The sequence below is a fragment of the Buteo buteo genome, chromosome 6 (genome assembly GCF_964188355.1).
Source record: "Buteo buteo chromosome 6, bButBut1.hap1.1, whole genome shotgun sequence".
In the NCBI taxonomy this organism is placed as follows: domain Eukaryota; kingdom Metazoa; phylum Chordata; class Aves; order Accipitriformes; family Accipitridae; genus Buteo; species Buteo buteo.
In genome coordinates, this window is record NC_134176.1 from 6,256,522 (window position 1) to 6,281,650 (window position 25,129).

General features: G+C 38.3%; 1 protein-coding gene across 8 annotated transcripts in view; it reads left to right on the top strand.

Moving 5' to 3' along the window:
- KIAA0586 (KIAA0586 ortholog) overlaps window positions 1–25,129 on the top strand; it is a 74,195-nt gene that overhangs the window by 40,907 nt on the left and 8,159 nt on the right. For 4 of the 8 annotated variants that reach the window (XM_075029554.1, XM_075029558.1, XM_075029557.1 and 1 more), the window contains 3 exons: window positions 108–276; window positions 3,362–3,501; window positions 8,839–8,926. In XM_075029554.1, the coding sequence (XP_074885655.1) occupies window positions 108–276; window positions 3,362–3,501; window positions 8,839–8,926 (397 nt within the window). Of the gene's footprint in view, window positions 1–107; window positions 277–3,361; window positions 3,502–4,328; window positions 4,574–8,838; window positions 8,927–25,129 lie in introns of those variants that run through there. The other 4 variants (XM_075029556.1, XM_075029555.1, XM_075029559.1 and 1 more) reach the window with 4 other exon arrangements.

The following is a 25,129-nucleotide window of genomic DNA, read 5'->3' on the forward strand; positions in this document are numbered from 1 at the left end:
TTATATATGCTTTAAGGGTTAACGTAATTAGATAACAATGTCTGGTTTTGGAAGAAATACATTGGGTTTTTTTACACTTGCTGTTCTGATGTTGCTCTTCTATGTAGGATTCTGATGGTAGTGTTGGGGAGCTCAGCGAAGGTCAAAGACCAAGGCTGACCAGAGCAGCAGAGAGAATCCTAATGGGACATTCAGTTTACAAGGACCAGCCTTCTGAGAACAGACTACACCAGGGTTACCGTTCTCCATCACCAGGGCAGCTTGCCCAAATTGGAGGTACAATTAGACTGTTATTTCTTCTCTGTGATATTTATCTGGATTCTGAGGATTTTTCTATAACAGTATCTGAAATAATTTCAGAGAATATATTCAAAATTAAAAATTTACAGGCAATTGCTGCAATGAAATTATTAGCATTCCTATTCTGAGGACTGGATTTATTTCAAGCCTTGTCTTCAATCTTCTTTGTAATATTCTACAATTTGAACAAAAATCATGGCAAGTACCCACTTGACTATACAAAAGTTGGCTTGTAAAGTAGGTATTTTATTCTTCTAAGTCAAATTCAGCTCTCAAAAACACTTAATTTGACCATTTTTGAAGTTGGTTTCCATAGGACAGGTATTAACACTGGTAGTTCAAGCTACTTCTCTCCGTCCCCTTACACCGCATTCCTCCTCATTGTTTTTATCACTCCATCAAGGTGATACTGCAGTGTCTCATAATCAGTAATATATTTTAGCTTCATATATTCTTATAACAATATGGAAATTCTTTTTTTCCCATGTGGGTAGCTGAGGCACACACATAATGGCTTGTACAAAGTAGTGCAGAGATAAGTTGCTGTGGTAAAGCAGGGAAATAAAGTTATTTCTTTTTGGTTGAAACTAATCCTGTAATCAATGGCCCATCCTTCCTCTCCCTTATTTTTTATCCCAGTTTCTCTATTGTTATCTGAAAATGTACTTCTGCTTAATTAAACTGCTGCAAGCATGTAGAAACTCATCATTTTGTTGACTGTGGTTTTAAATATGATTACACTAAACTGAAATAATAATTAAGCTGTTACAACACCAATGTAGTTGCTCTGATTCATCAAAAGTTGTGAAACTGAAGTGATCAAACAGCTGGTTTTCTGTCCTTTTAATTTTCACATTTATGAATTTGACAAGAGAAGCATATCTCACATTATCAACCCTTGACTAGTAGGAAGTGGACTGAAATTGAATCTCTTCAACGTGCGGCAAAAATAATCTAGGAGAAGTAAGAGTATTTGCTTAGTTCTGAACTGATTTACATTTGAGCTGGTTACACAGAGAGTAAGCTTTTTAAGCTAGCTGTTACCTAACATTTTGGACCAGCTACACCACTGTCAGCCTTGAAAATACATTCAGGTACATTATATATTATCAAACTTTTACTTGAAAGTAGGTTGTGGAATGTTGTTTGGAGATGGGTTACATTAGGCTTCCTGGCACAAGACACTTCTCCAAGTCACTTGTTTAACACCGTGTTGTTAAAGACAGTGACCATTAAGAGCACTGCATTGTAGGAATAAATTAGTGATCTAGATCAATCTGTGGTAAGTGTCTAAGTGCTCAGGACCATATAGAGAGTTAGAAGATGCACATTAATGGGAGAACCTGTCTACTAGGGTTATTTTCTTCTTACCCAGACTGTCCATAGCTGTATCTGGCATAACATGTTTGTATCTCCTCTATATCTATTTTTTAAATTTATTTAATTTAATTTAGGATGCTCTTTGTCTGTCCTGTAAATATCTAACACTTTTCAAAACCAGCTACTGCATGTGATGATAATCTAGAAGCAGTGTGTTTCTCTACTATTTTTTTATGCTCATCTCTCTAAATCTTATAGTATTGTTTCTGTTGTATTTTTTTGAGAGGAGGCAAGTACCCTGGACTAACTACCATAGGGAAATGCCCTGTGCCTTTACATAATCTGTAATAATCCCGGACTGAGTTCTGTTGCATTCTGATGATTTTTAATCTAGCTTCCCTCCCTCCCCACCTCTGAACACATGGCACAGTATTCATTGACATTGCTAAGGAAACAACATTGTATAAAAACTACCATGTGCTTTCAAGACAAGAGTGTTGTCATATCAGGGAGGAACAGAAAATCTTGTTCCCAAGTCCTTTTGATAGTGAAGTCAACACTGAATATGAAACAATCTGTTCTTGGGGGGCTGGGGGAAGGGATGATCTGTGATTGTTTCCACTTTTCATCGAAATCTTTTTTTATCTGTCCACTGGTATGTGAGATTGCATGTCCTTCAGTCTACTGCATGTCAGGACTAAGAGCTAGTTCCTGGCAGCCGTGACAGTTACAATGCAGGTCCATCATTTTATTTGATAATTATTTTTAGGAGTAAAATTAAATAATTGTTACACCAGTGGGTGTAAAAGTTCATGTATTTCAGGGTGTATATCTCTGTACATATAACCTTGCAATGGATACTCAGTTTCTCTGTCAGAATGAGTCACTCACAGATATATCCATAAGAATTTGGGGGATTGTGTCTCTATGGGTGTCTTCAGTTTTGTGACCAGTTTTTATAGGTATTATGGAAACATGATGTCTGTCTGTAAGATGGAGCACGTGTTGCTTATGTATGTATATAACAGCATCTTGATGATCAGTCTTTCATTTATAAATCCTTGTTTTCAGTGCTTAAAGTCATGGATATAAAAACCACCATGCAAATGAAATGTGGCACATGTAGTCTTAAAGTGAACAATAATTACAGTTAATTAAGCAATGATTATAGTTAATTAGGCTTAAAATTCATGCTTTGGCTCTGTATGATAGCAGTAGGCTAAAGTTAGTTCATGAGCTGTCAGTACATTTTTCATAAAGATGCTTTACACACTTGCAGGCTGCAAAAGCATGATAAATGCTGGATTATATAGCAAATTATCATTTTAAATAAAGACTATATACAGTTTTCTTTTCATTCACACAACAGTGAAACATTTTCATGAAGAAGCCTTTCCAATCTTTTTCCAATATGTGTGATAAAGCTCATTAAGCATATAATGGTATGATGAACTATACAGCTTTGAAGCTCATAAATGCCTGCCATGTTAGAAATCTACAGATGATAAAACTGATTTATTTTTTTAATTTCCACAGAGATGTATATCTTGCTTCTTTTTTTCCCCACAAGAACAATTTCAGGGATGTACAATGAGCCATGTAAGGAGGAAATAATTCTCTTCTAACATTGCATGTCCCATTGTTGAATCTTGAAAGGCTCCACATCCTGCCACATGAGTTGACCAGGAGATTATTGCTCCAGCTCATCAAGATATTTTTTCTCTTTATTTTTCTCTCTTAGCAGAAATCCTTGGAGATGCAGATACAAGTCATGGTCCAATGCTTATGGCTGAACTGGAATCGCAACCAGTTTCAAATCCTATTCTGCAAGCAGCCCAACCAAGCTGCAGAGTGACATCTCTCTCAGAGGATCTGTCCCAGGTAAACTCAAAGGATCTTTTCCGTGACTAGTCAGAAAGTGCAAACTCAAACCTAGGAAAACAAATTTTCCTGTTTCACTGGGATGACTGACATCACAGAACCGGTGCATTTAAAGTGACACATTCAGCTGTGAAACTGAAGTCAAAAGTTGTGGTGGGTTGACCCTGGCTGGATGCCAGGTGCCCACCAAAGCCGCTCTATCACTCCCCCTTCTCAGCTGGACAGGAGGGAGAAAATATAACAAAAGGCTCGTGGGTCAAGATAAGGACAGCTTAATAAAGTGAAAGCAAAGAAAAACAAATGATGTTATTCTCTGCTTCCCATCAGCAGGCGATGTCTAGCCACTTCCTGGGAAGCAGGGCTTCAGTACGCGTAGTGGTTGCTCCAGAAGACCAAAAATGCCCCCCCTTCCGTCTCCCTTTACTTAGCTTTTATATCTGAGCTGACATCATATGGTATGGAATATCTGTTTGGTTAGTTTAGGTCAGCTGTCCTGGTTATGTCCCCTCCCAAGATCTTGCCCTGCCCCAGCCTGCCATTGAGGAGGGGGTGGGCAGCAAAAATGTTGGAGAGACAGCCTTGATGCTGTGCCAGCACTGCTCAGCAGTAGCCAAAACACTGGTGTGTTATCAACACCTTTCTAGCTACTGATGCAGAGCACAGTGCTATGAGGGCTGCTATGGGGAGTATTAACTCCTTCTCAGCCAGACCCAATACAGCAGTACATGTGTAATAAAAATGATTGTGTTTACTGTGACAGAACCCTTACAATATGCTTTCTGTTAGACTCAGACCTTCTTTTTTACTTTTTCTGCACTTCCTCACAGCTTCACTGGTCTCACAGGATCTAATACTATACCTACTCAGTTCAGATGGGGCATTCCAGTGTTTTAGGGGCACAGTGCTTCAAATACAGAAGAATAACACAGTGGATATATGGGAGAGGAAGCAACAATAGAGGTTCAGCCTCATGAATTGTAACCCACTGATTCAGCATTTCAGGAGCTTCATTTGTCCTAGTAGGAGCAGGGTTGGAAAGGTGGTAATGATGATGTACCTCACACTACTTGAAGGTAGAGGAAGATCTATTGATCTTTGCTTGCAACCTATAGAATTAATCTGTTGCTACTTTATTAGTGTGTACTGTTACCTAGAGATCATGGTTTACTCACTAACTAAAGATAAATTCGAATAATGAGTGGCAAAAGCTAAAAATGTGGTGGCAGACTGCTCTTTAATATGTTAAGCCTCACAGTGTGTTTGAAAGTAATAATATACTTACCATGGTTGCTATGTTCATGGATGCATTCTGTCCTTCCCTGATGTTCTATATTAAAAATAACCTAAAGTCTCTTATATTGACCTGTCTTTGGTTTTATGTTTTTGAGCCTTGATGTGTATCGTGCCATGGGTGTCTGAGCAGTTCTTAAATATGTCATCTGAAGTGATGTGTTGCATCTTCAAAGAGGATTTTAAATACTATACCTCTTTCACTTTGAGATCACTGGAACATATTATTACTTGCAATGATTGTTCACAGACAAGACTGGATTCTGTTGAACTGCTGTGTCTGTTGGGGTGAAGCTCATACCTTTGTTATCGTTTCACTAGCCAAAAGTAAAAGGCATAGAGAGGGTAAAACGTGTTTCCTTCTTTAGCACCATTAGCTGTGATAAAGAACGCAGTGATACCTGCATCTCATGCTCTGGAGAATTAGCTGATGGAGTTAGGATTGATTTTTGTTTGCCTGGGTACAGGCAAATGATAATGTACCATGTGTAAGATTACTCATGTACATAGTCTTACCTATGCAAGAAATGTAAGGTGATCTGACACAGTGTCTTTCATAGAAAATATACAGATAGTTATATAATATCTTATCTTTAGAAACTTTTTCTTGCATCTGAACCCTTAGCGTGTTTGGGGTTTTTTTTTGCCTGCTGGCATGTAAAACTCATCCTTCCTCCAAACCAAACAAACAAATGCCCAAACTTTGTGTGTGTGGTTTTGTTTGTTTTGGTTTTTTCCCCCCAAACAAAATAGTCTCTTCCTGTACGTGGGTGTTCCTGATGTAAGACTCTAAATCACACTTTCTCACTAGCTAACTTTTTAGCTTTTCTATGACGTGACCATACCGATAAGCAATAACCACAGTGAACGTCTGTCCTGGATAGGGTAAAGCTATACTCCATAAGATCCTCTACTAGATCTGTACATCCTTCTCTGAAAAAAGAAAATCCTTGTACCAGATGATTTGAAAGCTTGTTTTGACAGTAACTATCTACCATATAACAACTATGAACCTTTCCCCTATTTTCAGTTAGGGATGGCATCTGTATTCAGATCTATGGCTGGATCTGTTTTGTCACCTGCCTGTAGGGAACAGATTTTTTTTCTGGTAACATCAGCTAAGAGAGCAAGAGATACTCAGGCTTTCAGAATGATTCATTCTATGCAATGTTTAAGGTGACAGTCACTTTAAACTTCTTAAAAGATTTCTTGCCAAGTTAGTCACTGACTCTCACATCAGTTGTTTCACATCTTGTTTTTCATCTTTAGGCAGTGTTTGCCTTCATTGATATGAAACTGTATCAGCTACGTACAAAGCCAGAAGACGAATCTGTTTAGGAGCAAAGCTAGGCTTCTCATGGTGTTTGCTGAGAGACCTGAGAAAAGACACTGTATTTCAGATGGTGTTCGGCTGGGCCTTGGGTTTGGTAGACCTTTGTTCTGATTTAACTGGATACGATCCTCCTGGATGTTAGGGTTTGTTATGGCAAAGCTTGGGTGGTTTCTGCAATCTGTCTGAACACGATCCTCGTTTCGGGGAGCTGTGGGCAGTGATGTGGATCTGCCATATAGGTACTACTTGTTTGCTCCCTGGCACTGGTGTGTAGATCAGATCTTGACCAACAGAAATAGCATTGTTTTTTCATGTAGGACAGGATCAAATGCCTTTTAGTCATGAGGAGTGAAGTCTGTCTGATCGCTCACTCCAAAAAAAAATGGCTTAAGTCATACAGGAATTTTCTTATCTACCCAAATTCCTTGGCTGCTCCTCCATTTCTGGCATTGGATTTTTTTGAGATTTATATATGCTTTTAACCACTGTTAGACAGAATGCCAGACTAAATGCATCTTCAGTTTGACCCCTTCTGTCCATTCTTGTGCAACAATACGAATTGACTGTTACTTGTGGCCACTTTGCCCCTGTGCTCTTAGCTCTAAGAACCAACAGAATGGCTAGGAGGAAGCTGCGCTCTTCCTGTTCTAGATAAATCATTTTGATTGTGGAAGGAACATGAACATTGAAGTCATATTTGTGTGGCTAAACATTTCAAAGATGGTAAATCTAAATTGTTTCCAGTCTCAAATGCATTGTTAAAATCTTAGAAAATCAGTTAGTTGCAAAATATTTTCATAATGTTGTTATATGAATGTTTTCATACAATCAACATTTTTCAAGTGGGATTGCCACTTTGGTATTCTCATTAGCTTTCATTTTTAGTATTTCAAAAGACGCGTTTTTGTAATCTTCAGGAATGCATAATTGTAGGTTATGAATCTATATGTTATCTCTCAACTTCTGTTTTCACCTCAGTTCAGTTTAAACTGGTTTTTGGTTTGTCTTATTAAAAATCCAAAACAAAACAAAAAACGCTTCAAATGGACTCATGAGTGTACTGTTATGCTGCTTACATTTAATGTTCTGTAAGATTGGTGGCCTTTGATCACATTTCCCTGAGACCTTCCTCCTTTCAGAAAGTCATCTCGACTCTTTATTATCTTGTCAGCTTTAAACGATGAAGAGAGTTGGTCAACATCGTGGTGTGTAGAGGTGCCCAAGTTAGTGCCAATCCTAAGTGGTCTATCCACGCACATAGTGCCTTGTGGAGACGCTAGCTTGATCTCAGATGCTTGTATATTCACTTTTGTCAGCCTATGCTCATCACTGTGCTGGTGAGGTTGTGCTGGTGCTTGTTAGAGATGACATACTATTTACTAGTGTAGCCCCCTCTATGCTTTGTCTACTGGGGAGTGTAAACAAGTCCATTCAGCCGTTGAGGAAAAGACAGTGACTGAATGGCTTATCTTTTTGTTCCTCCTGATTTTTGCAACAGTGGCTTAAATGAACGTTAATTACATAAGAAGCAATACCATTACTGTTGAGATTCCTATTATTGGAGGAGACAGTTGTTAGCCGAAAGAAATGGGAAGCCCTGACTGCGTAGTTGGCACCATGCTTATCGTTTGCCAGACATGAAAATTTTCTTCTTTTCATGTGTATTTTTGGCTGTTTGTTTCACTTGTGGCCTCCACAGTGGTGGAGGGTTTCTCTTACAAAATTGAAGCATACTTTCCTTTTCTTCCTTTTTTAGCTTTTGGGGAGCAAAATACCACTGGTACTTTGTCATCAGGTCTTCAAGAGAATATCTGTCCCATTGCTTCTCAGGGCATATAATTCTTCCAGACGTCATACAGCAATTCTGTCTGTACGCTCCACATGCTGTGTGATATGCAAACATTTATGGTCTTTCTCATGTTCCTCCTTCTTTAAGAATCCTCATTAAAAAACTTATATTCATCTATGGAATCAACAGAATAACTGATGAACTCAAATTTGTCTGTCTTAGAGAATGCTTAAGTCTTCTAGGACTCCATGACTGTGTTTTTCACTTCTCGTGTTTCCTGTCTACATGTAGTAGAATGTCCCTGGGCCATAATTCCTGTTCTAGTTAACACATAAGATAACAAGCGTACTTGACAAATATGATGTCTCCCTTTTTAACACGCAAAGTGTTTGTTGCTTCTAAGAAACTGTTTTCCTATAGGCATTGTTGCAGGCCTAGGTCCTGAAGGGCATTTCAGGAAGAGTGGAAAATGGTTATAGAAACACGGTCAAGGAAATAAATTTTATACTTGGCATGGGTTTTCCAACCTGTGTGTTGAAATTTTTATTTTTGTTTTCCCTTTCAACTTTCTCTTTTTAGTCAGGAGGATAATACCTGGGAAGAAGTCCTGGGTATTAAAGAAAGCCAGAGAAATCTTATGTTCTTTCCACCACATGCTTGAGTAGAAATTGAGGGTCTCCTGTATCCTCAGGTCTAAAAGGCACTTTGCCATACCTACTGCTCCCTGGATGTTCATCTAGAGGAAATAGTATTGCAGTAGGCTAATTCAGATCAGAATTCTTTTGAAGTCGAAGGAGAATAAGTGCATATCCTTTAATGAATCTTTAAAAACCTCTTTGGATGTTTCTTGAAGCTCCATGTAATTTTAGTGTGCTTTTACATCAAAAGTCAGACTTGTAATGTGATTTTAATATATGATATATAGCAGGAAAGCCGAGGAGCTGCACAAGTTGAGACTGTGAGACCCCGAGTTATTCATGTGAGAAGGAAGCCTGAAGAGATGCAACAAGAAGGTAAATCAATGTCAATAAGCTAACAGTTATTTCAGTTAAGCACATCACTTTTAAATGTTGTTGTATACTGATGTACAATAAAGTTCTGATATTTTAAATTTTGGTTTTCATTACTACCAAGTTCCCAAAATTTCCAAGCATTTGTATATAGTGTGTATAAATCTGTGTACATAGTTATGATATTGTTGGGGTGCACTGAAAGGATTGGAAATGTATCTGTATGTAAGTCGTCAGAATCCTTGCAGTTAAGTATTTATTTAAATTTTTATTTGCCAAGAGTATTACAATGTGCATATTATATAGTCAACTGAATCTTAATTGCTGTATAGAATGCTGTTCAGCAAACAAAATATTCATAATGTTGTGAGAGGTGGCAGTGGGTCATATGCATGAGAAAAGGCAGGGATACTAGAGGAGAACTGAAGGATAATACAAAGTTAAGATCATGCAAATGTGAAAAAACCACAGAGATTTTTCAATGTTAAAATAGCCTGGTTTGGGATGGGCTTCAAGCTAGTGTGTAACAGTGATTTTCTTTTGTGGAGGACACTATGTATTATCTATGCATAACCATGCTATTTTTGGAGATTACTTAACAGTGTTAAAAGTGTTAAGTATGTTGCATGACAGGGAGAGAATATTTTTTGTTTCCTGTAGTTTAAGTCAGTGTTGGAATGACATAAACTGTGCATATTACTGCCATATTTAATTGTTTTAGCAGATAATAAGTTTGTGGAGGTGGTGGAGTAAGATATGTAGCAGTTGTAATCTTACATGCTAAGAACAGGAATCTAAAAACTTGCATGTGTACAATATATGCAATTATAATTGCTCCGCCCTAGTATAGACAAATTCTTCCTTGAAGCTCTTTTAAAAATAATTCTTTGAACTTCTTCCATTTAATTTTTTTTAAAACCTCTAATCGAATTATAATTCTGATGGAATTATTTTGCTTCAAATATTTATAAGTGGTAAGAAAAGCCCTAGGCCAATGTTATTGGTCATGGGACTTGGAACCTAATTTCAAAACCATGGTTTACATATGAAGAAAGTTATGAATAATGCAAAACTTAGCTTCTATGGACAATTAGTGGAAAAGCTTATAGAACTGAAGTGGCACACCTTAGTGCATGCGTGTGTTTTGTTGTAGGGACATTTATCAATGTGTGTTTTTAAAGTGGGTAAATAAAGACTTAATTTATTAAAAAATGGGGGTTAACTCTTTTATTTAATATTAGTGGAAAATATTGCAATGAGTTCTAATAGGAAGAACTGGTTTTTTCCTCTGGTGTTCAGAAAATCCAAATTGCCTGAGGAAAGTGAATTTCCAGTGAGCTGAGTATGACCTCTAAATTGCCAAAAAGGAAATTACGTGGCAGGTCTGCCTTGCAGGATTGATCCATTCCCAACTTTAAAAGCAGCTTTCCTTAATAATGGTTATAGGAATCTTCCTTTTCTTCTTCTTCCCAACACTTGCTATTAAGCATCAGAGAGAAGGAGGAAAGGGGGGATAGTCTTCCTAACACTGTACTTCGTGATTTTATACCTCAACTTTGTCTCAAAGTGTTAACAAGAAAGCACTTCAGTCTGTATCATTGAGTAGGGTGTTAGTGAGGGATGGAAATGGAAAAATATTATTTTTATTGAATCTGATGTTTTCTGGAATGTTTATCGTAAAAAAAAAAAAAAAAAAAAAAGAAGAAGAAAAAAAATTACCTATACTGTAATACAGGGTATTTGAGCACAGTCCAACTATGTTTGCGAGTCAGATGAAAATGTTTGACCACGAGATGGCAGTAGTCAATTTTCTTTGAAAGGAACAAAAAAGGGTGATTTATATACCAGGATAATTTAAATCTCATTCAAAGTATACATATTTAATAAGCCAATAAAAATCTAGAGGATTTGCAAATGGAAACAACTGTCTGTCAGTTTTAACCAGAAGGTCTTGTCTCTAAAAGCTTCACCACAGCAACCTTAATCAGGCAAAAAGTTGAGGGTAAAAATTAATAGGAATCATTTGAAAGAAAAATGAAAACTTGCAACATGATAAGTATACGTGGGTTTAAATAAATACAACATTTTAAAATTAAGCACATCTGTTACTGTAAGTTCAAAGCACCCTGTTTATAAAAACTTCATGTCAAACAGTTGCCTTTACTGAGATAGCAAGGGACAATGAGTGCTTGCCTGAAAATGGAGAAACATTTCAGAGGCAGGACCATTTAGGTATTTTTTCAGAGTTGAAAGGGTAAGTGATTATATTGGTATTAGAGCTTAGAAAATCTAGAGCCCTGAAATGAAGTGTGAATTCAGGGTGTTGGGAGAAAAGGGAAATTGTTTTAGTCTTGAGTTGGATGTAAATAAAGCTTTTTTTATTTAAATGATAAATACATGACAAGATTTGGTTCATCTTTTGTCTATGGTCATCAATATATGTATGATAGAGCTTTCTTTTGTTGTTTAAAAAATTTTTGTGGTCTACAGTGAACATGTGTTTTTACTGAAAGAAAGTTGATTGATGTCTTCTAATGAAAGCTGAAGTTCAGTAGGACTGTTAGAATATCATGCCTGAAAGGGTAATGTCTCCTGAAAGTTACAAATGAAAATAAAGCCTGAATGTATTATTAATTGAAATGTGTGCGTTCTCTAGACATAGTGGAGACAGTGGTTTGAAAACATATATTTGTAGTATATAATATACATGCATATATATTTTTGGCTTTATAATACCCTTTAATCTTTGTACCATTCTTTCATATATCTTCATAAATTTAATATGATAATAATTGTCATGGTTGGCGAATGTACATATTTCCAGAATACAACCATTTTCAGGCTTACATGAACATGATTCAGAATTTTCAAATTAAAATGAAGGAACAGGTGGCAATGCTTGACTGCAGAGCATTTTTAAACTTTAATACGGGTGGCTCAGAACCAAGAGGTAGATGTACCTTCACTTAATTATTTTTCTACAGCACAGACTCTCAAAATGTGAGCTAGAGAGCACAGCTTCATGACAGTAATTCCTTTTTATCTCCAGCTAGTGAATTATATTCAGCCAGCCGTAAGTACATGGGAAAGTAATATTGGGACACTAAGCAATTGGCTTTGTTGCCACAGAGAGATTGCACAATTGCTTGTGGGAGGAGATGATCTGTGCAAGAAATGAGTAAGAGGGCAAGAAGCCCTTAAAACAGTCTGTGTGAAAAATAAAGCTTCCAGAGTCTCTGTTCAGTATTGAAAATGGGCTACTTTTGTGCTAACATTGACATTCTGCTGTATTGAAAACTGTAATACTGAAAATATGGCTATAACTAAATACTTCTTTGCCTCTTCTTTAGCCAGGAATTGCTCTGAGTTAGGTTTTGGGTTATTTTTTCTTAAAACTATTGTGGCATGAGGCAAATCTCTAACAGATGCTTCAAGGAAGGAAGAAGATTAGGATAAGGCTAAAGGTCTTTTTTTTTTTTTTTTTTTTTTTTTTTTTTTTTTTCCTTGGAACTGGAACTGTTTTGGTCAAACTCTTAACTATTCTACTGAAAGTTTACTTTCTCCTTAATATCCTGCTGTTTCTTTTTTTGTACTGAATTTCACTAAAGACTTTTGCTAAAGACTGTCCATACCACCCTGAAAATAGCAGCTCGTGAAGCAAAACAGAGCTATTCTTTCACACTGTAGAGAGTACCACCGTAACCTGAGGTGTAGAAATAGTTTGCGTAGCCTACGTTGCTCCTTGAATTTGACTAATTTCTGAGAGAATATCTTGGAAATTGAAGTAATGAAATCACTTAGCTATAATTAATGGCATTTTTCAAGCGAATGTCCCGTTAGAGGTTTATGTAAGTTTTTTCAGTGCTTCTTCAGAACTCATTTCTGGTATATTTTGACTCTGGTTTTCCTATACAGTTACCTCCCCATGCTATCAGATGGCTCATTGTCATAATTCAGTTAATATATTTTACATTTGGGCAAGTCAGGAAATGCTAAGCTGCGTTTCCCACAGAAACTCTGTCTTTTCTCTAAGTAGTGATTAGCTTTTAGGTGCTCCAAGTGGTTTAGAACACCAGTTCTCAAAGAGTTTTCGTTAGCTTTTTCTGCACGTGTCCATAGCAGTTACATGATAGTCATGCATTAGAAAACATGCATCTGAGTAATAAGTATGCTTTTTGCATAATATTCCCACATAAAATCCTCAGTGGCCACACTTCAGAGTTTCTAGTTTGAATTACTGTAAGTGAATATTTAGCTGTGTTACAGTATGTTTCTAACAGGAGTTTTGAATTTCTTGGCTTTTGTAAGTATTATTTATCTGTTGAGAATTGCCATTTGTATCTATGGTTGCTTCTTTTCCCATCGAGTTACTTCAGTTATTTTTCAGACAAAATGTTAAAACAGAAGTTTGTTTTTTCATAGCTTAAGGCAAAGTCTTGTGTAGAATTGTTACTGTAGACAATGATGTCCTTCTGCTATGGGTGTGTTCTGCTGCTTCAAGTTAGGGTCCTGGGAAAGCAAGCACCAGGAGCTGGTGTGGGTTTCATGGGACTGTGCACATCTTTGCACCCATTCCCAAGAGATCTCTTCCTGGGAAATGATCCTCCGGTCTCCTAGACCTGTCATTTCTTCCCCTCACTTATTTGTGCAAAAGGCATGAACAACAAGAGCTACTAGCAGGTGAAGCACAAATCTCCCTCATATGTTTTTTAGAGTCCTAGAATGTAATTTGATTTTTTGAGGCATCTAAATTAATTGTAAACAAAGTAATCAGAGAAATGAACCCCCCCAAAACCCCAGTTTATACTTAAAGAAAACTGTACCAAGCAGGCTCATATTGCCTTGCAGTCTGAGGGTTTCCTACAGACTAGCACGCTCAGGTATAAGTCATTCTCCTCTGGAGTCCAGTTCCACACCATGTATCACCTGGCCCTTTTCTTACAGATGTACGTGCAGTAGGTTTTGGTTCACTTAGCAATTTTCTTCAACTTCTAAGAGGCTGAGAATTAGTTCTCCTCTTACTGCATGTCTCCTTAAATGGCACAGAGGGATACAGCACTCTCCCACTGCTGCAGTATTGTCAAGACATTTCTCTGACCTTGTGCTGAGGCTTTTGCTGTGGGAGGCATGTGCAAAGGCAGAAAACTTCCACTTTTAGTCTTCCCTTGGTGCCTATACAGATGATGCTTTACACCCATCGTGAAATTTGCACAGCTTTGTATATCTTCAAGTTTCCCTTGTACAGTCCGCATGAGAATCAACTTTGGCACCGTGCTGGATGTCTGTATGGTTAATCTTTGTAGGGAAGGTATTTTTCACTTCTTGTACAGTAAAAAGAATAAAGCAGGAAATCTTCCAGTGTGGGCTTAAGGAGTATTCCCAGTCAGAAGTTCTAAGTTTGTGAGGTGAAGCTGGCATCTATAGCCCCATTGCTTGAGCAGGTAAAAGCAGTTCACAGTTGCTTCTTTCTCCCTTTTGATCAGATCTTTGTGTTTAAAGTTATTTTGCTGAGGTTCAGGATGTATTCCTTTACAAAGTACCTCCTCTGGTCTGTACACAGCAACAGGGATTTTCACTGAAATTCCAGCACCAGTTGGGTTTTTTATGTGCATAGGGAAAGAAAGACTTATTCAAACTGACATGATCACTACTTACAGGATTACTTCCTATGGAGACTGTCAAACACTTGGATTTTTACTTGTCTTTTTTCAGATTTACTGGGGCTCAAGGTAAATATCCAGAAATCTCATCTGATTCTCTCTTCAAGCCTAGATTTTACAGGATTGCAGGTGATCTAATCCAGTGACCTGTGGCATCCCTCAAAGTGTGTTTTATATATCATAAACTAAAGTTCAGGGCAATGACAAAATTAAGCCTGGTATTTCACACACACATGAGGGTTGTAATGTGCAAATAATGAGGGACCAGTCCCTTTTTCATACTTGTGAGCTGAAAACCCATGGTACTGCTGCATAAAGCATCCAATGTACATTCTGGAGTCTGTACGTCCTTTTTGCCTCAGAATAGCGTGTGTTACCCAGTATGGCTGTCTGCTGAGCATCAGCTGTCTCTATCACATTGCACAGACACCAGAGGGTTCTGAGGATCTTCTGTTCTTAAGTGTATCTTAATAATGTAAAGGATTTTACTTGCAAATTTATTAGAATTTCTTAAAAAAAATTCAATTCATAATTGCATTTGCTTTTCAAACACTTGTGACTACCTGCTAGAACTAAAGCAGTCCAGACTGCCAGACAGTTCTGCTAAGCTGCATGTAGCACCACTGCCTCATCCCTGCAATGCAAATTTCTCCATATTTTTCCTTTTTTTCCTTTTTGGCCAGTTTGGGGTTTGGAGGGGGTGTTGTTGATAGTTGGTTGGTTTGGAGGTTGGTTTTTTTTTGTTTTGGTTTGGGTTTTTTTGTAGTTGTCTCAAGTGGCCAGGCATATCCTAGGCAGAATTCTCAATAAGAGGAGAGTACCTCTTGCTGCTGCATATCCACGCTTAAGAGTTGGAATGTACTAGCTGAGAGCCCTAAATTGCTATTTCTTCTTCGGCAATCTACCTTTGATCTTTTACCAGTTGCAGTTTCCAGTTGTATAAATCCACCTATTGTCAACCCGTCTGGGGGCCAAGCTAGAATGTGATGCTTTTTCTTTTGTGTGAGATTCTTGTGGGGTGGTGAATCAGCTGGAGCCGCTGTGCGTTGCAAGCAGGGTATGGTCTTGATAGCAAGTATTAAATACAGTCTTAGATCTCCTGGACACTAACACACTCCACACCAGTCTATCCAAATTGTTGTGCCAAAGCAGTCTTTCTCACAGCCTGTGTAGGATTCATAAACACGCTAGGATCTGACTGAAGCAGCTTTGTATTGTGTATTATGATTTGTATGCACTTTTACAAACTTACAGTAATTGCTGTTGCCTTCATTGTAAAGAGCAAAAAATAAACACACACAATAAACCCCCTTAATGGGCACTGATCCCACTGGCACTGATCTTGAGTAACTCTGAATAAAAGCAGATGGTAGCAAGCTGACTAGGCTGACCTGCTTTCCCCTTTCATGCAAACATTGCTTATATAAATGGGGGACACACACAAAAAATTAATGGGCTTGGGCAAGCCACCTAAGGACAGAGACTCCCCATGTACTTAATGCTTACATCAGCCTGAGGGCTGTTTCCAGTTAGCTCTTCTCTGGAGGGAGAAGTTTCTCACAAATTAGTGGTTCCACAGCTCTGAGCCCACGGTTTAATAAAAAAGAAATGATGTGCATCTAGAAAGTAAGCGTGCTTAGCTGGTCTGTGGCCTGTGTCTTGTGGTAGGTCATGGAAAATGATCAGAATAGTCTCTCCTGAACCTGCTACTCATTTATATACATATAATTGAGTCTGAAGTCCCTTTACACAGTATCTTCTGTCATAATGTTGTAAAGAGGCATTCGATTTTTATGGTCTTGTGCTATTTTAATTCACATGCCTATTCGTTAGCAATGATGGCAAATGCATTTAAATTGAGATTCCTAGTTGTTCTAAACAATGTGCATCAGTATGTCAATATAACAAGATGTGTTGTAAGAAATAGCATTGTCTTTTTCTTATTCAGCAGAGCATATGGTTGGAGTTACTACCTCCAGGAGTATGCTACAGTCTCTGCCAGAGATTACAGCCTGCAAAGGCAGATTCCTGAATAAGATATATTTACACGCCTCAGTCACTATCGTTTTCAGCCTGGTACATCAATGCCAGCTAAGCTGGAGTCAGGAACCATTCCAGCTCTCTCAGGTAGATGTGCTGCTGACTCTGTGTTAGTTCACTTGGCAGGTACACTACAGGATCTTCTAGGATGACCATCCTTACTTGGATTAACAGTCATTTAAGTAGGCCTCTTATCTCACATTTCTTTTTTAGTGTGAAAGTTGCATTTCTTTTATAAAAGGCATCGGTATCAGACTGGAAAGTCTTGATGCCTTTGGGTGCTGCCAACATATTGCATGGATACTGTATGGTGACAGGTGAAAACAAGGAGTATTACAAACATGTATTTCAACTTGGAGAAACATATATAGCACTGTGGTAGGGGAAATGTAGGCTTTCTGTCTTCAGTATGTGCTGAGTTTGTTTTATTTTTCTGGTTGGCAGGGAAGGCAGATGTTGCCCTTTATAATTCAGTGGCTTGTGCATGTCTGAGAGCAGCACAACAGAAGGAACAGCTTCTGCTTTCTCCACTGTGTTGATTTTGGGGATCCTTTGGCAGAGGCAGCTGGACTCCCTTCAGCTCTACCTGTTCTTAAGGAGCTCTCGATTCAGCTTTTTTAAAGCACAACATAAAAGCTGGAAAGAGCCAGCTGTTTGTGTGGTGAGTGGCTGGGTAGAAGAGAAATTACTAGGACAAGATTGTATATGCAGAGTGGAGGTAGCTTAATGTGAGTGATGAATAACCCACAGTTTGTGACTGTCTGCCCCCAAACCTATTTTATAAAGGAGATGGGGGATTTACAAAAGCTGTCAATCTCAGACATTAAACTTTTTTCTTTTTCTTTTTTAATGCATTGTAAATTTTTGCACTGCTATCAGGGGCGAGGCATAGCTATAAAGGTATTAATAAAGCCTAACTGGCCAATAAAGATGGATATTTAGATGATTGGTGTCCACAGTCAAATTGTAATGTTATTTCTTAAATTTTACTGCTTATTATATTGTGAAAGGGCTTGACTTACAGGCAGTTTTCATGCTCATGAACAGTGTCATTACTAGGTACTTTATTTGCTTATTTTTCTAGATACTTTAGGAGTAAACAGACCTTCTACTTCATGCACTGAAGAGAGGCCAGGTTTTTCCAGCACCACCTTCTCAATACAGTGATACAAAGACTGCCTATAATTAAATATATGTTTCCAGTGCCAATGTGATTCATTTCTTAAGACTAGGAGCCCAGGAAACTTTCAAATAAGGCAACAGCATGGAGCAAATGTTATCTAGGATGTCTTCCAAATGAAGAATACTATTTAAATAATGGTAATGCTACTCTGATAACATGCTGATTTTGAGAAACGCAGTCTGCCAATGTAGCTTTCTTCTTAAAAATAGGGTAAGGAATGGTGAGTGAAGATTAAAGTTGTCATGCGTGACCTGTTGCTCACTGCTGAGGTTGCACATGGGACTGCACTTTGTCACAGTGCAAATGTGCAAATGTAAAACTTGGTTAAAACACTTTTCATCTTCCATAAAACTAATTTTGAAAGTAAAATACAACAAATCTTCGTCTCTGAAATACCGCTTATAAATGTGCTTTTGGTGACAACATTTGCAAGGAACAGTAGTAAATGATGGAGATGGGTTAAATTTTGTCTGTGGACTACTGTGCTCTGGTTTTCATCATGAATGCTGTCATTTGGAAAAAAAAAAGCCCTACACCTAGAAAAACTTAATTTAGATTTAGAACCTTTGTATCTGTGTTGTCATTCTTCTCTAATCTGAAACTTATGTTTTGCTTTTAAAGAAGGAAGAACTGTTTTTAAGCACAGTTCTAAACAACCTGGGTGAAAGTTGTTGAGTGTGGCACAAAATACGTAGCAGTTTTGTAAAATGCATATTTTTTTCCCCCAATGCTTTGGCTGCAGGGAGGTAACTATTTCTTTTTGTGTATGGCATGACTTTGACTTTCTATTAACTCTTTCTTTTTTTAACGTCAGATAGGCATGTAGTTTTAATACAAAATAACAAATCATCAACCATATGCGAACAATGAAAATGTGTATCTCGCATTTTCTGGGTCTGGTAGAATTACGTTTATGTTTTGGCTCAAAATTATGCAATCAAAGCAGGTTAGACTTAATATGGGATGATCTGCTGACCTCCATCCTAACTCAGGTTGGTACAGTAAAGTAATAATCTCAGGGTTGCATATCGTGGCCTTGTTTTATATACTGTACATACTGCAAGAGTTAGGCAGAGCTCTGTGTGTTTAAAGACAGTATAACAGCTGCAATTTCTGTCCTTGTCAGGCCATTGTATCGTCAGTAGAAGTAAAAAGCATGGAATTTGCTGGCAGTTGCTTAATTTCTGGGTTTTTTTAGTTTGTTTTTATAATCCTAAAACCATAATTACAGATCTTGAGAAAATTGTTTTATTTACTTAGCAGCTGCCATTGTGCCCTGTTATGTAAATCAAAATTATAAATGGGAAATATTTACTAGTTTGAGTTACAGTGTAAATACACGATTAACTTCTTAAAAGTGCATGTTGCTTATTTCAGTAATTGGACCCGCTCCTAGAGACAGGCAAGCAGGGAGATTACACAGGGAATGCTTGTTTCTGAAGATGAAGCTTCCTTCCTGATTAAAAAAAAGAAGGAGAAAAGAAAGGGGGGAGCAGTTTCCTGTTGGAGTCCTCACTTTAACTAATGGAGACCGGGCAGTCGTGCCTCCCCCTGCTCCAGCTGGCCTTTACATGCCGTCCTTTGTGGAGGCGTTGTCTGACAAACGACGTCCAAAACCATTTTCACAAGAGCAACTGGGGTTTGCCTGTCCAGGCAGCCCTGCGATTTAAAGAGGTTTTTGCTGCTCTCTCATCTGCTTTTAAAAGGAAGGCTACAACAGCCAGTATCTCTGAGGTTAAGGCTTGATAAAGGCTGCTCTGTTCCTGAGATTCGTAATCTTCTAGAAACAGCCTAATGAAGAGACTCAACCCCAAATTTCAGCTGTATGTAAAAAATGTGTTCTGACCTCGATATATATATGATGTGAAAAATGAATAATAGCAGCACTGCAAGCAAAAACTTCTCTGCTACGATGTGACAACCCACCCCTTCATTGGAGGTTTCAAGAATTTGGCTGCGCTTTTGGAAATAAGCCTCATGATTCTGCCGGAGAGATGTTTTCGCTCAGACAGAGCACAGCACACAACGGCTTTGTTGGAGTGTTGGCTCTGTGCTTATGGCAGGAAACTGAAGTAAAACCTTACTTTTCTACCTACAATATGTGGTGGTTGTTTTGAATGCAGCCAAGGCTGCAATTTTTTTGAAGTAAAACCATGCTAACAGGCTTAAGAACCACAGCAGCTAAAAGCTAGAGCCACTTAAGATGACAATTAGGGTCTGACTCTATACTTCATTAATTCAGTAGGGTTTTTTTACTTTCCTTAAGGACAAACTCCCTTGCTCTGTCTGTCCAGCGTGGGCTGTTAAATGAGAACCATACATTCAGTTCTTTAACCCAGCTGCTTTTTGCAAGTCTGCGTGGAAAGTGACGCACTTATAAAGAGGAGTAGACTTCGTGTGTACACATCGTAGGTCCAAGTGATGTGTTTAGGAGATGTTTACATCATGCAACACCACTAGCTCGGAAATACGTGAACTAGTCCTCAAGCAATCTCCAGAGGCAGTGAAGCTCAGGGGACGTGTGGTGGTGTGTTAAAACTGACGGGTCCCAGGATGATGGAATTTCATAAGGCATCCAGGACATCTGTATGTCACTGCATTTTGTAGACATACTTGCTTGGGTATCCGAGTATGTGACTGTCTCTTCCAGAGCGTGCCATCCAACCGTTCATACTCGTGTAGAGCACTGCAGTGCAGAGCCTGCCAGAGGGAATATTTTGAAGTATATGAAAAGAAAGTTCAGATGTTTTTAGTCTGAGAGTGAAATTGCAGAAAGCCCTTAGAGGTCTGACTTATTGTGCAATCTCTGTAAGTAATTTGTAATCAAAATACCTTTGCACATGTCACTTTCATATTTCCTGTAATAAAACAGCAAGAGCAATTAAGATTCTGGACCATAATCTTCTACAAGCTTCTAAAAATGAATGGGTTGGGGATTTTTTGGATTATGGCTGAAATGGCCAATTTTTAAATTTTTGATTGCTTAAAAAAATGTTTGGTAATAGCTATTTTAATAGATTTTTAACTGTAGCCTGGCAAACAAAACTGTTAGGTGGTAACATAATTGATCTGAAGTTTACTTCTGAAAAAAATTAAGTAAGAAACCAGAAGAACTCTTCACAAAACTGGAAGACATCTGTACTCTGGTAACCCAGCATGTGACCTACTGGGCTTTATGCATTTCAAATCAAGAAGAATCAGTAAATATACTGCCATATGTATGCAAATGTGTCTAATAACACGCTGTGTACTGTGTATCTACAATGTTGTTCTGACATGGTTCAGAAAGTTGTCTGTGGTCTTGGCATTCTTCAGGAAACATTAGATTAATATAGCTGCCTTTGTCATATAATTTTTTTCTTGTTTAAGTAGGTGTGTGAAGGCTGGTGCTACATAAATGAATTATACAGAAGACTTTGGAGGAAGAGGGGGCTTGTAAACGAGACTGAAATTAATGAATATAAGAATTAGAAATCAAAACTTTATGTTTAGTCTGAGGAGAAACAATTCCTTAAACCGTAGCCACATGGCTGTTTCTTGTTTGCATCAACTCTGGTTGACTGTTATTGTCTTCTGTTAATTCTCTGGGGCAGTGGCCTGACTTTGTTGAATGAGCCAATTGTTTTCCTTTGTGTTGCCCATCAAGTAAGTCCCCATCTGGTTTGTATCAGACTGTTTTCACAGCCAACAACTGCTGCCTTTTCTATATCCTGACACTTAAGGGCCCCATGCTATCAAAGCATTGCTGTGATAGCCTGTCTGGCTGGGCCCATACAGCTGTGCCTTGCAGCTTGAAACTATTACCCAAGTAATGGTAACTTAGAACTTGAACTGGCTCTTATTCCCATTGGTGTCGTGTGTACAGTGAACAGAATACATTTTTGTTGAACTCCGTGTTCAACAAAAAATTCTTTAAAGCTCTCATTTGAGTTTATATGATTGGTTAGTTTTTATTTTCCAGCAGCTTCCTGTATCTAGAGGCAGTTTTGTGTTCTTCAAAAACATTAATGAGTACAAGACAAGCAATATTTATTTAAGGCGCTGTTGTTATTACTTACTTTTATGGTACATTAAAGCTCAATAAGTGAAAATTAAACAAGCAAATGATTCTTAATGAGAATTTTTCTTATCAGATTTAGAATACACTTCCAGGAAACTTTCTGTGTGTGATAAAGGTAGGTTGTGTCAATAATGCTACACCTTGGCTACTGCACTACTCGCTTTCCAAGGAGCTATCTAAAAATACAGAGCAATGGACAATGAGTCTGCATTAACCTGTTTATTTCTCCTCTGAAGGAATAGGGAAGGATTGGATAACTCTGTAACCTGGGCAGTAAAACTATATCACGGTTTGCACTGCAGAATGACTGAGAGGCCCTGGACATGATCCTGGCCCCTTTCTGCCAGGCTTCCTACATGGTAGGAGACAGTCCTGTGCTGAGAGACCTTGCAACATGTGCGTTCTCTCCCTCCAAGATTTAAAAAAGCCCCCAACATTGCATCAAATAACAGTGACGTTCAAATGTTGCCTTGTGTAAAGAAAGATAATCTTTAAGCATTTGTTCTCTTCTGCTCTTGTGTAGGCCGTGTAACTCTCAGTGACAGAGTAATGATGAGGGGAAACATATTCCCCGACTTGTATGTGCCTTGAATTTTAAGTACATTCTGGACTCTGTTCTTTCATGATATTTAAGAGAGGGAGAGAAAGAAAATAATGGATAATGTTTTTAAGATTTCTGGTCTTACTGTGAGCGTGTGCAAGAAACTCCTAGAAAGCAGATTGATTTATCTAATACTTGCAGAGTAAGCGTTCCTGAACTTGGGAGTGCATGTGTGTGTGTATATAATGTGAATGAATTTGTTTCAAGTAAAATACTGGGGACCCATTAAATCCCATGAGACACATGAAAGAAGATTTTTTTTTTTTTTTTGCCTTTGTGCTTTTCCTACTGGTAGACACTGGGTATCATTGTGGCAGATTAGGATTGTGCTAAATAATTGGGTTTATGTCACTGTCAGATATATGGAGGGTTTGCAAAAGCTGCTTTCTTAAGGAGCTTTCCATAATTGCTCTTCCTGTGAACCCTGTATAACTTCAGGAATTGCAGCGTGTGCTCTAGAGCAGTGAACAGACCCAGGCATCTGTGCCGTTCACCTGCACGAGTCGTGTCCCACCAGCACGCAGTAGCCCACACCTCTGCAAGGACGCTGCTCCCACACGTGCCGACTGGATTTTCGTACACGCTCCTTGGCCGTGCAGATTTCCCTGTATTTTGGCCAAGAATATTTAAACCCAGACAACTGATAAATGATTTTCATTCAGGCGGCTTACAGGCTGTATTAATCATGCTCGTGGCCCAAAGCAATGAAGAAAGGTATTGATGAACTGAGTGCAAGCCAGGTTTGGCACCAACAGCTTGAACTGGGAAAAGTGAATGTCAAAGAGCTGCAAAGCTTTCTAAAATAACTTGGCAGTAGATAGTAGAAGGAGTTGTCACCATCAGTTAATGCAGCCAGCGTTCAAAATTTCAACTTCTCTGTGTGTGTGTGTGTGTGTGCAGCTTCAGAGGTAAAGAACATCTGCCCAGATGAGACCCTAATGCAAACGAGTATGTTCAGTGTCTCAGAAGGCACTGCTTGACTGCTGCTCGAAGATTTGTGCAGTGCAGCTCCTGGGTTGCTAACAACAGTTGCTGGTTTCACTGTTGCTGCTGGGGAACTGTTGGTCGGTAGTGAAATCTCTAAGAGGCACAGTGTTGCTGGGAGCAGTCTGCAGTGTTTTCCACGCTTTTTATAGTGGTTAGCAGAAAGGGAGGGGTGCGTCATATTAAAATCAGTAGTGATGTGCCCAGGAAAGAGTTAAGAAGGTAATGTAGTGTGATGAATATGCAGCATAGATGTAGAGCAATATGTTTCTGCAGTTCATTTATTCTACTGATTTAGAGCTCAGATTCACCCAAGTATTGCAAAGGAATTTTGTTTTTACTCTTTCCCATGTAACAGGCCAAGGTTCTTGGATTGTTGGTTTTTTGTGGTTTTTTTTTTACAAGGAGGAATGCTTATCTTTATTGCACAAAGTTTAAACATTTTAGATTTTAACAAACTTTAAAATAGCACAGGATAAAAACATATATTTACTCTCAGACCTTCCAAGTTCCTGGTCCTGGGCATTAAATTGTAGAGGCAGTGTTACTTGTCATCACACTGGGTACTCATTTCAAGAAGGCTTAGACAGTCTTTGGCAGAATAGGCTCTGGGCACTTGCATAATGGTGGTCTCCTAGCAGATCTTCCAGTAAAGACATTTAATGTTTTCCTTATTTGAACATATGCTTGCTTATGTAGATTACTACAGTATTTTTTCTGAGCTAATAGAAAAATTGCTTGCCTGTCTAAACTTCCTAGAATTGCTTATTCCTAATACATTTTTCAAAGTTAATTGATATGCACAAATGGTAAGACCTTTAGTGGCCATGGCTTGAAAGGAGGTCTTTTTAACAAGTTTGTCAGTATACGTGCTAGAAATGTGCATAGAGACATTCCAGTGTTTATTAGAAAGCATCACTGGAAAATGCTAACTGTGTAGGACTGGTTTTGTTCTGTCTTGTTTTTTTCTGGGGAAAATATTCATCATCTTTTTAAAAGATGTAATTACAAAAATTGAGTAATTGTGCTGTAGGTATAAGCATTTTAATATGTCAGATCTTTGTAATGGTAGTGCAGTAATAGGAGTTTTGGCAAACTGTCTCCATATGGAGAATCCCATGACTTTGTAAGTGAAAATCATCAAAACAAATGCATAGGGTCATGTGAGTATTTAAGTATTCAGAACAGAGAAACACAGCTATTTTGTTTGTGGCCATCTAGAAAAACACTTGTTGTTTGAACAGTTTTTTTATGCTGAATATATCTTATTTAATTTTTTATTATAAGAATGTGTTTAGTGAGTCCATTACATGTGAAGAGTGACGTGGAATGAGAAAATTCTGCCTTGCAGCACTGCCCTTCAGTTAGTGCAGTACAGAAAGTTTTCTGTCTTCTTCCTGATGCCCATCCCCTAGCTTTCATTCAAATCTGGGTGCAGATTGCTGCCATGGCTGGAGGGGGACATAACCTCCTTGCCCACGAAATCATCTTGTCTGTTTGAGGGAGCTCATCAAGGTCTCCCATCATGCTCTTAAGTGATAGAAAGTACTTTGTGACTTTGCACACCGATTCGCTGAAAGTTGTCCTCTTAACATTCCTAACAAATTTTTTAATAGTCATGTAGCTGAGGAGTTAATAGGGCTGGATAGCGTGCGATGCTTAGTAAGCATATGTAGTG